This window comes from Cetorhinus maximus, chromosome 21, assembly GCF_964194155.1.
Source record: "Cetorhinus maximus chromosome 21, sCetMax3.hap1.1, whole genome shotgun sequence".
Taxonomy (NCBI): domain Eukaryota; kingdom Metazoa; phylum Chordata; class Chondrichthyes; order Lamniformes; family Cetorhinidae; genus Cetorhinus; species Cetorhinus maximus.
Genome location: NC_135899.1, coordinates 38,649,905 through 38,664,054, shown reverse-complemented (window position 1 = coordinate 38,664,054; position 14,150 = coordinate 38,649,905). Strand labels below are relative to the sequence as shown.

General features: G+C 45.3%; 4 protein-coding genes across 4 annotated transcripts in view; 2 read left to right on the top strand and 2 right to left on the bottom strand.

The window, feature by feature from the left end:
- Positions 1-14,150, top strand: part of LOC144695274 (uncharacterized) — a 291,857-nt gene that overhangs the window by 102,280 nt on the left and 175,427 nt on the right. The window lies entirely within an intron of this gene.
- The window catches only part of LOC144695199 (uncharacterized), a 425,892-nt gene that overhangs the window by 261,272 nt on the left and 150,470 nt on the right, over positions 1-14,150 (bottom strand). The gene's annotated exons all lie outside the window — the stretch shown is intronic.
- Positions 1-14,150, top strand: part of LOC144695466 (uncharacterized) — a 409,626-nt gene that overhangs the window by 295,732 nt on the left and 99,744 nt on the right.
- On the bottom strand, positions 574-7,925 carry LOC144695258 (uncharacterized). The gene is made up of 2 exons (XM_078566166.1): positions 7,759-7,925; positions 574-4,601 (listed from the first exon to the last, which is right to left on the bottom strand). The coding sequence occupies exon 2, from the start codon at positions 4,124-4,126 to the stop codon at positions 3,275-3,277; it is 852 nt and encodes a 283-aa protein (XP_078422292.1). The 5' UTR covers positions 4,127-4,601; positions 7,759-7,925; the 3' UTR covers positions 574-3,274.

Genomic DNA, 14,150 nt, shown 5'->3' with positions numbered 1-14,150 from the left:
TGATCTTTAACAATGGTTTATTAAACATCACCCAGGAAGCTGGTACCAACCACAGAAATGACCACAGCCCCAAATGGGAATAATGAGAGTAGCGAGCTTCTGCCGATTGCTGGAGTAGAAGGATAGGACGGGGGGAGAGAGAGAGAGACAGGGAAAGAGAGAGGATAGAGGGGGAGGATTGAAGAGGAAAGAGTGGTTGGAAAGAGGACAAAGAGGAAAGAGAGGGGAGGTGGGTAGGAGAGGAAGGAGAGATGTGAAGTGGGGAATGGAGGAGGCGGACAGCAGAGGAGAGTAAATTACTCCCTCTCTCCTTTGCCCCTCCCTCCTGTACATGTGCTGGTCCCACCACTGCACGTCATCACTGCCTTGGATGCTGCGGGTCTTCCTCAATCTGCTGTCAAACACATCCAAGGCTACACATCCCACACTGATGTTGTCAGTTTGAAAGCCTCCGAGGATGAAGAATCCTATTCCCACACTAGAAATCTCTGTCAAACATTTACCGGGGGAACTGAGACAGCAGCTGCAATAAGTGAGGTTTTATTCAGATGGGACAATGACAAGTTTAAATCCCCACCTGATCTGCAGCTCAAAATCGCCTCTGTTTCACTGGTCAGTTTCCCAAGCTTCAGGAAACTCATGTTACTCCAGAAATATTTGGAGCAATTTGAATTTTAGACAATGTTCCATGTGGTGTGTAAAATGATCACTGCCCTCAAACCTCTATTTACATATGATGACATCAGAGGACACATTAATATATGAAACCAGAGTGTATAAAGGGCTTTATCCAAATATCCCTCTGTTCATAAATAGAAAAAACATTGCACTATTGTTTATAATTTACTTCATATATATAATCCGTAATGAAAATTATCACACATGAACATAAAACTGTTTGTTCTTTCTAGTCTGTTCCAGTTTTGTCTCTCCCTACACAGCACATTACACACACAATCTTTAAAGTGTTCAGGTCTTCTTATGGTATGCGTGTGAGTTGTTATTGGCTGTTCATCCAGTGTCTGCTGGTTCCTGAGGTGATGTTGTCTCTCTGGGGGATGTTGTTGCCGTGGCGAGTGTTGTTGCTGTGGTAATTGTTGCTGCTGATCCGCTGCATTTGTTGGGTAACAGTTGACCTCTGGGACTGATGGTCGTTCAGTTCCTTGCTCAGTTGGTGAAATCAGATCTGCCTCATCAGCTGTCTGCTGTGAAGGAGCAGCTTCTCCGGTTGCACGGTAGATGTCTGCGGATGTGACAATAGATCGGGTCATTCACTTTCACCGTGTACGATCGAGGTGACAACTTCTCCACACAGATCCCAAGCTGCCAAGTGAGCTGACTTTTGTTGAGTGCGTTGAATGTTTTCACTCTGACTGGCTCTCCAACTCTCAGCTCTGGCAACAATTTGGCAGCTTTATCAAAGTGAAATTTGTCTTTCTGTAGTTTCACTTTGATTTTGTCACTCACTCCCTGTTACTACTTCTGGCCTCAGTAGTTTTTTAGCTGTTGGAAGAGTAGTCTGGGTGCAGCGTAACATTAGTCACTGGACTGGACAACTTTCCATGCTTTCAGTAGGTGTGTTTCTCCACTCTAAGATTGCCTTGTACACATCTGTGCTGGGTCTAGTTGATTTTTTGATGATCCCTTTGGCAGTTTTCACCGCTGCCTCAGCCTTTCCATCTGACTGGGGATGGTGTGGAGATGATGTGTGGTGCTGAATTTCCCAATCATTCATCAAGTGTCTGAATTCTTCGCTCGTGAATCAAGGGCCATTGTCACTCATCACAATGTCAGGAATATCATGACGACTGACATGTGCTTTCAGGCGTTCTACAATCTCACTGGTAGTCGTTGACGTCAGCTGGTCTAACTCCCAGTAGTCTGAATAGCAGTCGACTGTGACGAGATAATCAGTTCCAGTGAGAGTGAAGAGGTCTCCTCCAAGCTTCATCCGTGGTCTGTCTGGGATGTCATGAATCATGAGCAGCTCTTTATCTTGCTTAGTTTGATGTTCATTACAAACACTGCACTGGCTGATGTGGTCCTCAATCTCATTGCTCATGTTTGGCCAGTAGAGCACTTCTCTTGCCTTCCTCAAAGTTTTCTCATCCCTTTAGGGCTCATGACCCTAGAGTATTTGTACAAGATGCCATCTTGGGCGATCACTTCATCTCTGTCTGCCCTATACTCTCTTACAGCAACAGGTGTGTCCTTGATGGTTTCAGGCCATCCTTTCATCACAACTTCCTGTAACATTTGAAGAGTTGTATCTCATTGTGTAGTTTGCATGATCTAGGCAAGACGCTTGTCTGTCAGATTCAGTGTCTCTGCTGGGTTGATGACTTCCAGAGCATGTCATGCTGTTGCTTCTTGTTGAATCTGGAAGATTTCACACTCTGTACCAGCATCATCAACTTCCTTCAAAGAGAGAGCAGCTCTTGACAGCATGTCAGTGATGTACATCTGCTTCCCTTGCCTGTACTTCACTTCCAAATGATATCTCTGCAAATGAAGTAACAATCTTTGCAATTGCTTTGAAGCAGATACAAACAGTTTGAAAAAGTGCTTTAAAGTAGCTTGTGGTCAGACACTACCATCATTTTCTCTCTTCCTAACAGGTATTGGTTGAAATGCTCACAAGCAAACACAATAACCAGGCTCTCTTTCTCAGTCTGTGTCCTTTAGTTTGTGTTAATGCTTTGGATACAAACACAACTGGTTGTCCTTGCTGCATGAGGGTTGCTCCAAGTCCTGTTTCACTGGTATCTCACTGCAGGGTGACTTCATCAATGACATCATCGTACCTCAGCACTGGTGTTGTCGTCACTAGTTGTTTGATGTGAGTGAAAGCTGCTCCTTGTTCTGTGCCCCAATATCACTGAACACCCATTGCAGTGAGATTGTGTAGACATTCACACTCTGACAAGAAATTGGGAAAGAACTTGGTTGGGTAGTTCCTGTGTGGGTTCTCTAATGTTCCAGGAGGTCCAACAATTGTGTGAAGGTTTTATTACAGGACTCACACCAATAGGGCTTCTCCCCTGTGTGAGTGCATTGACGGACCAGGAGATACACTGACTGTGTGAAAGTCTTGTCACACACCTCACACCTGAATGGTTTCTCACTAGCGGGAATCTGCTGGTGCTTTGGGAGATCAAAGGAGTGGGTCACAAATACCACACCTGAAGAGTTTCTCCCTTATGTGTATCCTCTAGTGTCCCAGAAGAGTCGAAGATGTGACAAAAATTTCATCACAAACCTGACACTTGAAGGGTTAATCCCTTGTGTGGTTCCTCTGATGGAACAGGAGGCTCCATGACTGCGAGAAAGATCTGTCACACACTTCACACGTGAATGGTTTCTCCCCAGTGTGAGTGCGGTGGTGTGCGCGGAGGCTTGATGACACTGAAAAGGATTTGTCACACACCTCACACATGAACGGTTTCTCCCCTGTGTGAATCCTCTGATGGAGCAGGAGTCTCGATGAATCAGAGAATGATTTGTCACACACCTTACACTTGAACAGTTTCTCTCCTGTGTGAGTGCGTTGGTGTGTCCGGAAGTTCGATGAGTCAGAGAATGATTTATTACACACCTCACACATGAACGGTTTCTCCCCTGTGTGAAGGCGTTGGTGTGCGCGGAGAGCTGAAGATAACAAGAATGATTTGCCGCACACCTCACATGTGAATGGTTTCTCCCCTGTGTGAAGGCGTTTGTGTCTGCAGAGGTCTGATGATAACGAGAATGATTTGTTACACACCTCACAGGTGAATGGTCTCTCCCCCGTGTGGATGTGTTGGTGTCTGCAGAGGTGTGATGACCGCGAAAATGATTTGTTACACACCTCACAGGTGAATGGTTTCTCCCCTGTGTGAATGCGTTGGTGGACAAGGAGGGTTGAGGACTGCGAGAATGACTTGTCACACACCTCGCACATGAATGGTTTTTCCCCTGTGTGAATGGGCCGGTGATTCACGAGGCTTGATAACTGTCTAAAGCCCTTGTTACACACCTTACACTTGAAAGGCTGTTCCCCAGTGTGAATGCGGCTGTGATTCATGAGTGTCGATGACTGTGTGAAAGCTCGGTCACACACCTCACACTTGAATGGTTTCTCTTCCATGAGGCTTGTGTTAATGGTTCTACAACAGATGTACCTTGTGCATTAGAAGATCTTATAAGCCTGTGGAGTCCTTCTTACACACCTCACACTTGAACAGCCTCTCTCCTGTAGGAATGAGTCAGTGGTTCATGAGGCTCGATGAATAATTGAAGCTCTCACCACACTTGGAGCCCACTCACACTTCTTCCCAGTCTCACCCTGACCGATTGCCTACAGCCGAACCTTCGGAAGGTTGGTTCTGATGGAAGGCTCCACACCACTGACCAGTTTCAGATCTGATGATATGTCAAAGCTCCCCTGACTCGACCGATTTCCAGATGATGGTTTTACTGCCCAACCTTCTCTGTGTTGACCAATGCTGTGAAGGGACTGGATGTCTTCCCACAGTTGTGTAATTGTTCCTTGGGTGATGGTCAGGACCTATCTGTGGTGTCTATCCTCTCTCTATTCTCTGGTGTAGTACGGTGCAATCCTTCTGTAAAACAGGAAAAGGAAACATGATTTCTTCCAACTCCCTCTCCTCCTTTGTTGAAGGAGCTGACTCCTCAGTTTTTATTTATACATTCACGAGATGTGGGTGTCGCTGTCTAGGCCAATATTTAATGTCCATCCCTAATTGTCCTTGAGAAGATGATGGTGAGTTACCTTGTTCAGCTGCTGCAGTTCATGTGGTGTAGGTACACTCACAGTGCTGTTTGGGATGGAGTTCCAGGATTTTGACCCAGCGGCAGTGATGGAACGGAGATATATTTCCAAATAAGAATGGGTTGTGACTTGGAGGGGAACTTCCAGGTGCTGTGATACCATGTATCCTTGCCCTTCTCGGTGGTAGGGTTCATGGGTTTGGAAGGTGCTGTCTAAGGAGCCTTGGTGAGTTCCTGCAGTGCATCTTTTAGATGGTACACGCGGCTGCTACTGTGCTTCGGTGGTGGGAGGAGTGAATGGTTAAGGTAGTGGAAGGGGGGTCATTCAAGCGGGCTGTTTTGTCGTGGATGGTGTCGAGCTTCTTTGTGTTAATGGGGCTGCTCTCATCCAGGCAAGTGGGGAGTATTCCGTCACACTCCTGACTTGTGCCTTGTAGATAGTGGACAGGCTTTGACGAGTCAGGAGGTGAGTTACTCACTGCAGAGTTCCCAGTCTCGGACTTGTCCTTGTAGGCACAGTATTTATATGGCTAGTCCAGTTCAGTTTCTGGTCAATGATAACCCCCAGGTGGAGGATTTACAGCGGATCAGATCTAAGCTCCACAGTCCTGCCACATCCACATTCGTGAATGGTGGTGCACAATTAAACAACTAACTGGAGGAGGAGGCTCCACAAAGTATCCCCATCCTCAGTGATGGAGGAGCCCAGCACATCAGTGCAAAGGACAAGGCTGAAGCATTTGCAACAATCTCCAGCCAGAAGTGCCAAGTGGATGATCCACCTCGGCCTTCTCCTGAGGTCCCCAGCATCACAGATGCCAGTCTTTAGCCAATTCTATTCACTCCACGTAATATAAAGAAACGGCTGAAGGCACTGGATACGGCAAAGGCGACGGCCCCTGACAACATTCTGGCAATAATACTGAAGACATGTGCTCTGGAATTGTGCTCCAAAACCCCAGTTTTGAGTTGCTAGATCTGTTTGAAATCTATCCCATTTAGCAAGGTGGTAGTGCCACACAGCAGGATGGAGGGTAGGAGGGTATCCTCAAATGTGAAAACGGGACTTCGTCTCCACAATGACTGTGCCGTGGTTACTACCAATACTGACACGGACAATGCATTTTGCGAGAGGTAGATTGGTGAGGATGAGGCCATGTAGGATTTTACCTTGTGCTGGTTCCCTCACCACCTGCCACAGACTCAGTCTAGCAGCTATGTCCTTTAGGACTGGGCTAGTCAGTCAGTCATTGTGATACTGAGCCCCTCTTAGTGATGGACATTGATTTCCCCACCTAGAGTAGACTCTGTGGCCTTGTCATCATCAGTACTTCTTTCAATTAGTCAGTTGGTGTTCATCATGGAGGAAGCACTAATTCATCAGCTGAGGGGGCAATTGGCGGGGGGTGGGGTTTAACCAGCAGGAGATTTCCTTGCCCATATTTGACCTGATGTCATGAGGCTTCATAGGTTCAGAGTCAATGCTGAAGACTCCCAGGGTAACTCCCTCCGGACTGTATACCACTGTGCCGTCTGTTCTGCTGGTGGGACAGACATATCCAGGGATGGTGATGGTGGTGTCTGGAACATTATCTGTAAGGTATGATTCAGTGAGGATGATTATGTGAAGCTGTTGCTTGACTAGTCTGTGAGACAGCTCTCCCAATTTTGGCACTCGCTCCCAGATGTTAATAAGGACTTTGCAGGGTCAACAGGGCTGGATGTGCTGTTGTCATTTCCAGTACCTAGGTTGATGCCAGGTGGTCCATCCAGTTTCATTGCACTGTGACTTTGTAGTGGTTTGATACAACTGTGCGGTTTGCTTGGGCATTTAAGAATCAACCACATTGTTGTGGATCTGGGCTCACATGTAGATCAGACCAGGTAGGGCAGACCCCATATTTGCAAATGCCTTGAGGGCAATGGAAAAGACAGTCACACAGAGTGTAAAACGGGCTATCGGGTTCACTATGAGCTTGAGTCATGCTGGCAAAGACCAATTTTACTCTTTGAATATGTGCTTCATATAAAAATAATCAGGGGACATGTTATTTCAATGGAGATTTTGAAATTTCTCCCCGTTTTCCAAGGCTATTTGAAGGAAACACACCGGACAGGAAGTGCCAGAAGCCAAGAAAAATATTGCTATCGGGTTCACTATGAGCTTGAGTCATGCTGGCAAAGACCAATTTTACTCTTTGAATATGTGCTTCATATAAAAATAATCAGGGGACATGTTATTTCAATGGAGATTTTGAAATTTCTCCCCCTGTTTTCCAAGGCTATTTGAAGGAAACACACCAGACAGGAAGTGCCAGAAGCCAAAATATTGCTTCAGTGTAGCTGATTGAAGGGTTCTGGTAAATTTGGTACACTGCACTCACTCAGTGTGTGAGCTATCAGCCACAGCACTGGGCAAAACTATCAAAACCAAGCCCAGGCTTTTGGGACAGGCCGAGGCCTTCAGGTAAAATTTAAAGAAATTTCCGAGGAGGCAGCTCTCCCTCAGTCCTGCCGCTCCGACTGGGAACATCCCCTCAGAGGAACTGTACAAATTATAGTCTAGAGCATAAAAACAGCTTCCAACACACAGACAGAACTGACCATTCACAGTCCACAGGATAATAACCAGCTCCCAACACACACACACAGAACTCAACAATAGGAAATCAGTAAGAATCCTCAGGCACTCTGCACCTCCCAGATAATTACACCTCACCTTCTCATATTCAGTAATGAGCCATCAACAAAACTCAGCCTGTAAATCAGAAGGGAAATGCTTCCAATAAACACACTCAATATCCAACACACAGCTCCAGGCAAACAGTTCAGCACAAAGCACCGAGTAAACAGCTCTCTCAGCTGGATCTTCTCACACAGCATAAGGGGAATTTCCACACCTGATTCCCCACAGGATAGTCAGACTGCCTGAAGATTAGTGTGGATATTATGTGATGTAATTATTATAAATTGTGTTCCTTCACTCACCATCTCCTGAGTTGGTTTTGAGTCCCGACAGGAAGTGAAGCAGCTGTGGAAGAGGAAGAGGAGAGAATGGGCAGAGTGGGTGGGGCTCTCTGATTGACGTCTCTCACAGCCAATCCAAATATTTCTGGAGTAACTTGAGTTTCCTGAAACAAAAACAAAAATAGCTGGAAAAACTCAGCAGTTCTGACAGCATCTGCGGAGAGGAACACAGTTTACATTTCAAGTCCGTCTGACTCTTCATCAGAACTAAAGAAATATAGAAATGAGGTGAAATAGCTGGTTGAGGAGGGTGGGACAGGTAGAGCTGGATAGAGGGCCAGTGATAGGTAGAGATAACCAAAAGTTGTCACATACAAAAGGACAAAGGGGCGTTGACGGTGGTGATATTATCTAAGGAATGTGTTAATGGGGACATTAAGGGTAGAAAGCAGGATGAGCAAGTGACAGATAGCCCTAGTGGGGGTGAGGGGAGGGATCGAAATGGGCTAAAAGGTGGAGATAAAATGATAGATCAAAATAAATTTAAAAATAGGTGGGAAAAGAAAAATATATATTTTTTAAATTATAAATTATTGGAAAAAAGGGGGATCGGAAAGGGGGTGGGGATGGAGGAGAGAGTTCATGATCTGAAGTTGTTGAACACAATATTCAGTCCGGAAGGCTGTAAAGTGCCTTGTTGGAAGATGAAGTGCTGTTCCTCCAGTTTGCATTGAGCTTCGCTGGAACAATGCAGCAGCCCAAGTACGGACATGTGGGCTTGAGAGCAGGGTGGTGTGTTGAAATGGCAAGCGACAGGGACGTCTGGGTCATGCTTGCGGACAGACTGAAGGTGTTCCACAAAGCGGTCACCCTGTCTGCATTTGGTCTTTCCAATGTAGAGGAGACCGCATTGGGAGCAGCGAATGCAGTAGACCAAATTGAGGGAAGTGCAAGTGAAGTGCTGCTTCACTTGAAAGCAGTGTTTGGACCCTTGGACAGTGAGGAGAGGGGAAGTAAAGGGGCAGGTGTAACACCTTCTGCGGTTGCATGGGAAGGTGCCGTGGGAGGGGGTTGAGGTGTAGGGGGTGATGGAGGAGTGGCCCAGGGTGTCCCGGAGGGAACGATCCCTGCGGAATGCCGCCAGGTGGGGTGAAGGGAAGATGTGTTTGGTGGTGGCATCATGCTGGAGTTGTCAGTTTCCTGAAACTTGGGAAACTGACCGGTGAAACGGAGGCGACTTAGAGCAGCAGATCAGGTGGGGATTTAAACTCGCCATTATCCCAGGTTGGTACCAGCTTCCTGGGCGATGTTTAATAAACCAACATTAAAGATCGGGAAACTTCAATTTATGCTTGATGCAACTTACATTTAAAATTCCCGATACGGTCAATTTCAGCTGGATTACACTGACAAAAACTATTGAAAAGTCTCGGCCACAATCTGTGCACTTGTGGTTGTTGCATATTTGTCAAGGAGTTTTACTAAAGAAAATACCTATTGAAAGATGATGTGTGGCCAATTGAAACAGTTTTATTTACTGGTGGTACACTGTGATCTGATTGGCTTCATGATCAATGCAGTGTGTGAACATCTACGGGATAATTTCTTCCCCCATTTTACAACATGTTTGTGTTTCAACTTGATTGAAACCTTTAAGATCCTGAGGGTTCTTGACAGGGTGGATGTGGAGAGGATATTTCCTCTTGTGACAGAATCTAGAACTAGGGGTCACTGTTTAAAAATAAGGGGTTGCTCATTTATGACAGAGATGAGGTGAAATTTTTTCTCTCAGAAGGCAGTGAGTCTTTGGAACTCTCTTCCTCAAAAGGCAGTGGAAGCAGAGTCTTTGAATATGTTTAAGGCAAAGCTAGATAGACTCTTGATTAACAAGCGGGTGAGAGGTTATCAGGGTAGTCAGGAATGTGGGGTTGAAGTTACATTCAGATCAGCCATGGTCTTTTTGAGTGGCGAAGCAGGCTCGAGGGGCTGAGTGGCCTACTCCTGCTCCTAATTTGTATGGTCGTGTGTATGTTCAATAAATTGTGGGTGAGGTTTGTACAGGGAACCCAGGGCCTGAGGAATTATTCGTTTGGCCCTGACAACAACTTTAGTCCATGTTCATGGAATAATCCATCTGGTGTTGGACTTGAACCCACAATCTTGTTCTCTGAGTCAGAGGGTTGTGAGTTCAAGTCCCACTCCAGGACTTGAGCACAAAAAAATCATGGCTGACATTCCAGTGCAGTACTGAGGGGTGGAAGAGATTACAGAGATAGGGAGGGGAGAGGACACAGAGGGATTTGAAAACAAGCTCAAAAATCTCACTAAAACTAACACTGAGCTTTCCTGGGAAGAGTGGGTTATTCCTGGAGTTTTATTCCTGACAGACTGTTAGAACTGTGCCTAAACAATAGAACTTTCATGAGTGAATGAAAGCAGAATGGTTAATCAGCAGTACTGATTGAAGACAATCCCTTAAGATGTCCATTCCAGCTGACACAGGGACTTTACCACCTTTCACAGCTTCAGGAACCCAGACACAAAGACAACATTGACACCTGCAGCTCTAACTAGTTACCACTTTAAATCAAATCAAACTTTCAGTCTGCCAGTCTACAGGGGGAAAAGCATTCTGTACACAGCCTTGGGACTTAACCCCTTAGAAACTGAATCTAATACAACAGACATATGATCAGTTACTGTCAGCCATGACTTAGTTAGCACTCTTGTCTCTGAGTCAGAAAGTTGTGGGTTTAAGTCTCACTCCAGAGACTTGAGCACTGAGGCTGACACTCCAGTGCAGTACTGAGGGAGTGCTGCACTGTCAGAGGTACCATCTTTCAGATGAGTTAAACCAATGGCCCCATCATCCCTCTCAGGTGACTGTAAAAGATCCTATGACAGTAGGTCAAAGGAGAGCAGGGGAGTTAGCCCTAAATCGTGGCCAATTTGGATCCCGCAATCAATATCACAAAAACAGGTTATCTGGTCAATATCACATTGCTGTTTGTGGGAGCTTGCTGTGCACAACCTGGCTGCCATGATTCTTAAATTATAACAGTGACACAATTCAAAAAGCACATCATTGGCTACAAAATGCTTTCAGATGCCCTTAGTTTGTGAGAGTTGACATATACATGAAAGTCTTTCTTCCTTTGGGAAACATTATGCTTCCTGTGAATTGGAAATTATAAATCCATTTATGGAGAAAGTAAACCAGCCCACAGTGACATTTACCAATATATTGTGTACAGGAGTTTTACTGTGGGCTCCTGAGTGTTTCAGTGAATAGGAACACACCATGCTGATAAATCAGGTAGTTTGGGTTAAGTTGAAAAAGTGATTTTATTGTGACTTATAAATCTGCAAGATTTATAAAAGTCTTAAAAAACTTATAAATCTAGAAGATTGATAAAACAGCAGACAAATAACAACACAATATTCAGCTTACACCAAACTCTGAATCAACCAAAATAACAAAGCATTTGAAAGAGTCTCAAGATCTTTCCCAGAACATGAAATGAATCTTGGGAGAGTGTAAGGTGAACATATCACACTGTTATTACATCGAGGTATGATGGGCTGAGGGAACTCAGGTCTGTAGAGACTCAACCCCACTCCCTCACCATACTCAGGATGGTAGTCCTCCCAGACAGGAGAGTACAAACATTACTCATTGTATTAGTCAAACACCCGTTACCTGAAGACGATCTGTCTATAATTCACATCACCAACTAAAGTAGGGTCCGATTCTACCCCATACCCACTCCTGAGAGCTGGCTCACTTTACCAGCACAGCATTAAAATTCCAGCTCGGGTTTTCAAGGGAGATGTCAGGAAGGCAGGTTAGTGCAGGAGTCCCTTAGCGTGTCTCACTCTCTGACTGATAATCAGTTCCGAATACTGCTGAAAGTGATGGTTGATCTGGGGAGTGCAGCCAGTCAAGTCCATGGCACCACAGCTGGTTCAGCTGTACAGGGGGCACAAAGACGACTGGAAGAACAATAGTGGTAGGAGATAGGATTGGGGAATAGACAGGCATTTCTGCAGCCGCGGATGTGAATCCAGGGCGGTTTGTTGCCTCCCTGATGTCAGAGTCAAGGATGTCACTGAACGGCTGCCGAGCACCCTGGGGGGAGGGGAGGGTGAACAGCCAGGGACCGTGGTCCACATCAGTACCAATGATACAGGTAGAAAGAAGAATGTGGTCTTGCAGTCAGAATTTATGGAGCTAGGTAGGAAATCTGCAAGCAGGATCTCAAAAAATAGTAATCTCTGGATTAATCCCAGTACCAGGCATAAGTGAGTATAGGAGTAGGAGGATAAAGCAGATGAATGTGTGGCTGGGCAGATGGAGCAGGATGGAGGACTTTGGACTCCTGGGACACTGGGATCAATTCTTGGGGAGATGGGACCTGTGTAGGCCGAGTGGGTAACACTCTGGTAACAATGCTGGTCGTATTGGGGAGGGTTTAAGCTAATTTGGCAGGGGGTGGAAACCAGGAGATCATACTAGAGAGGAACACCAAGGTACACAGAGTATTGGGAGAGACAGATAGCACTACAGTACAAAATAGTAAGGTATTAGTTGGCTTCAGAGTAAGACGGAATATAATAAAGCCTAATCAGGGTTACAGTGCATGTATGTGAATATGCAGAGTGTGGTAAATAAGATCGATGAGTTGCCAGTGCTGATTGCTATGTGGAAATATGATGTTGTGGCTCAAAGGAGGGTGGGACTGAGTTTTAAATATTCTTGGATACAAGTTGCTCAGGAAAGATAGGGAAGGAAGGAAAGCAGGAGAGGTGGTAGTATTAATCAAGGAGAACATTGCAGAGCTGGAGAGAGACAATGTCCCAGAGAGGTCAGGGACAGAATCTATTTGGCGAGAGGTAAGGAACAAATAAGGTGCAATTACATTGCTCGATGCCGTCCACAGGTCACAAACTAGTGGGAAAGATGTAGATGAACAAATTTGCAAGGAAATTACAGAGAGGGCAAGAACTGTGGAGTACTTAAATGGGAGAATTTAATTATCTGAATATAGTGGGATAGTGGTGGTATAAAGGGCAGAAAGGGGCAAGAGTTCCTGGAGTGTGTTCAGGAGAATTTTCCGTTGCATTATGATTCCAGTCCAATGAGAAAGGAGGCATTGCTGGACCTGGTTCTTGGAAATGAAAGGTACAAGAGGATCAAGTGTCAGTGGGAGAACATTTAGGGGACAGTGATCATTGTATCAGGAGGTTTAGATTGGCTATGGAAAAAGACAAGGAACAATCCAGAGGAAGAATAACTAACTTGGGGAAAGCCAACTTCAATGGGGTAAGAATGGATCTGACCCAGATAAATTGGAATCATAGGTTGGCATGAAAAACGGTAACTGAACAAAGGGCTGCCTTTAAAGAGGAGATAGATCAGGCAGAGTCAAGGGATATTCCCACAAAGGGGGAAAGGCAGGCAAAGAAATCCAGAGCTCCTTGGATGACAAAAGAGATGGAGATTAAAATGAAGAAGTAAATGTGTTTTATGACAGATGTCAAGTGGAGAATACAATTGAGAACCAAGCTGAATATCGAAGGTCAGAGGGGGTTTGAGAAAACAAATTAGAAGCAAAGACAGAGTATGAGAAGATTCGAGAAGCTAACTTAAAAGGGAATCAAAAGTCTTCTATAGGTATATAATAGCAAAAAGAGTGGGCTCATTAGGGACCAAGAAAGGCATTTATGCCTATGGCAAGGGGCATGGCTGAGGTATTAAATTAAGTGTTAATCAAGGAAGAAGATGCTGCACAGGTCATGGTGAAAGAGATGATCATTCGATCCTTTTAATACATGTACCTTGGATGTTAAGAGATCTTTAGAATTCCTTCCTTAAACCTCTCTGCATCTTCATATCTCTCCCCTCCTTTAGGACCCTCCTTAAATCCCACCTCTTTGACCATATTTTTGGTCATCCCCTCCTAACATCTCCTTCTTTGTCTTGGTGTTAATTTTTCTCTGATTATGTCTCTATGAAACACTTGGGATGTCTGACTATATTAAAGTGCTCTATAAATACAAGCTGTTGTCCTCTCACATTCCCTCCAACTCTCAAGGCACTGACCTGGAGTACAGACTGTGGACATTGATTGGCCTCTAGTGCTCTGTTCGAGTGGCCATTCAGCATGTGTAGACCCAGACAGTGAATGTTGTGAGACAATGGAGACTGTCACAGAGAGACACATCCTGCCCTCCCCTTAACTTCCCAGCTGGGGTCACTGCTGAGGAATGGGATCCCTGGCTGATTTTCCCCTCTCCATAGACCAGAGATGCTAAGGCTAATTGAAGTCCCTCCACTACTACCTCAGGAATGGCTCCTCCCCCAGGAGCTTGTGCTGGTACATCAGAAGCTGAAACCTTTCTAACCACTGAGT

What these genes read in the sequence shown, in the direction of transcription:
- LOC144695258 (XM_078566166.1), bottom strand. Translation starts at nt 4,126, where the DNA reads ATGGAAGAGAAACCATTCAAGTGTGAGGTGTGTGACCGAGCTTTCACA.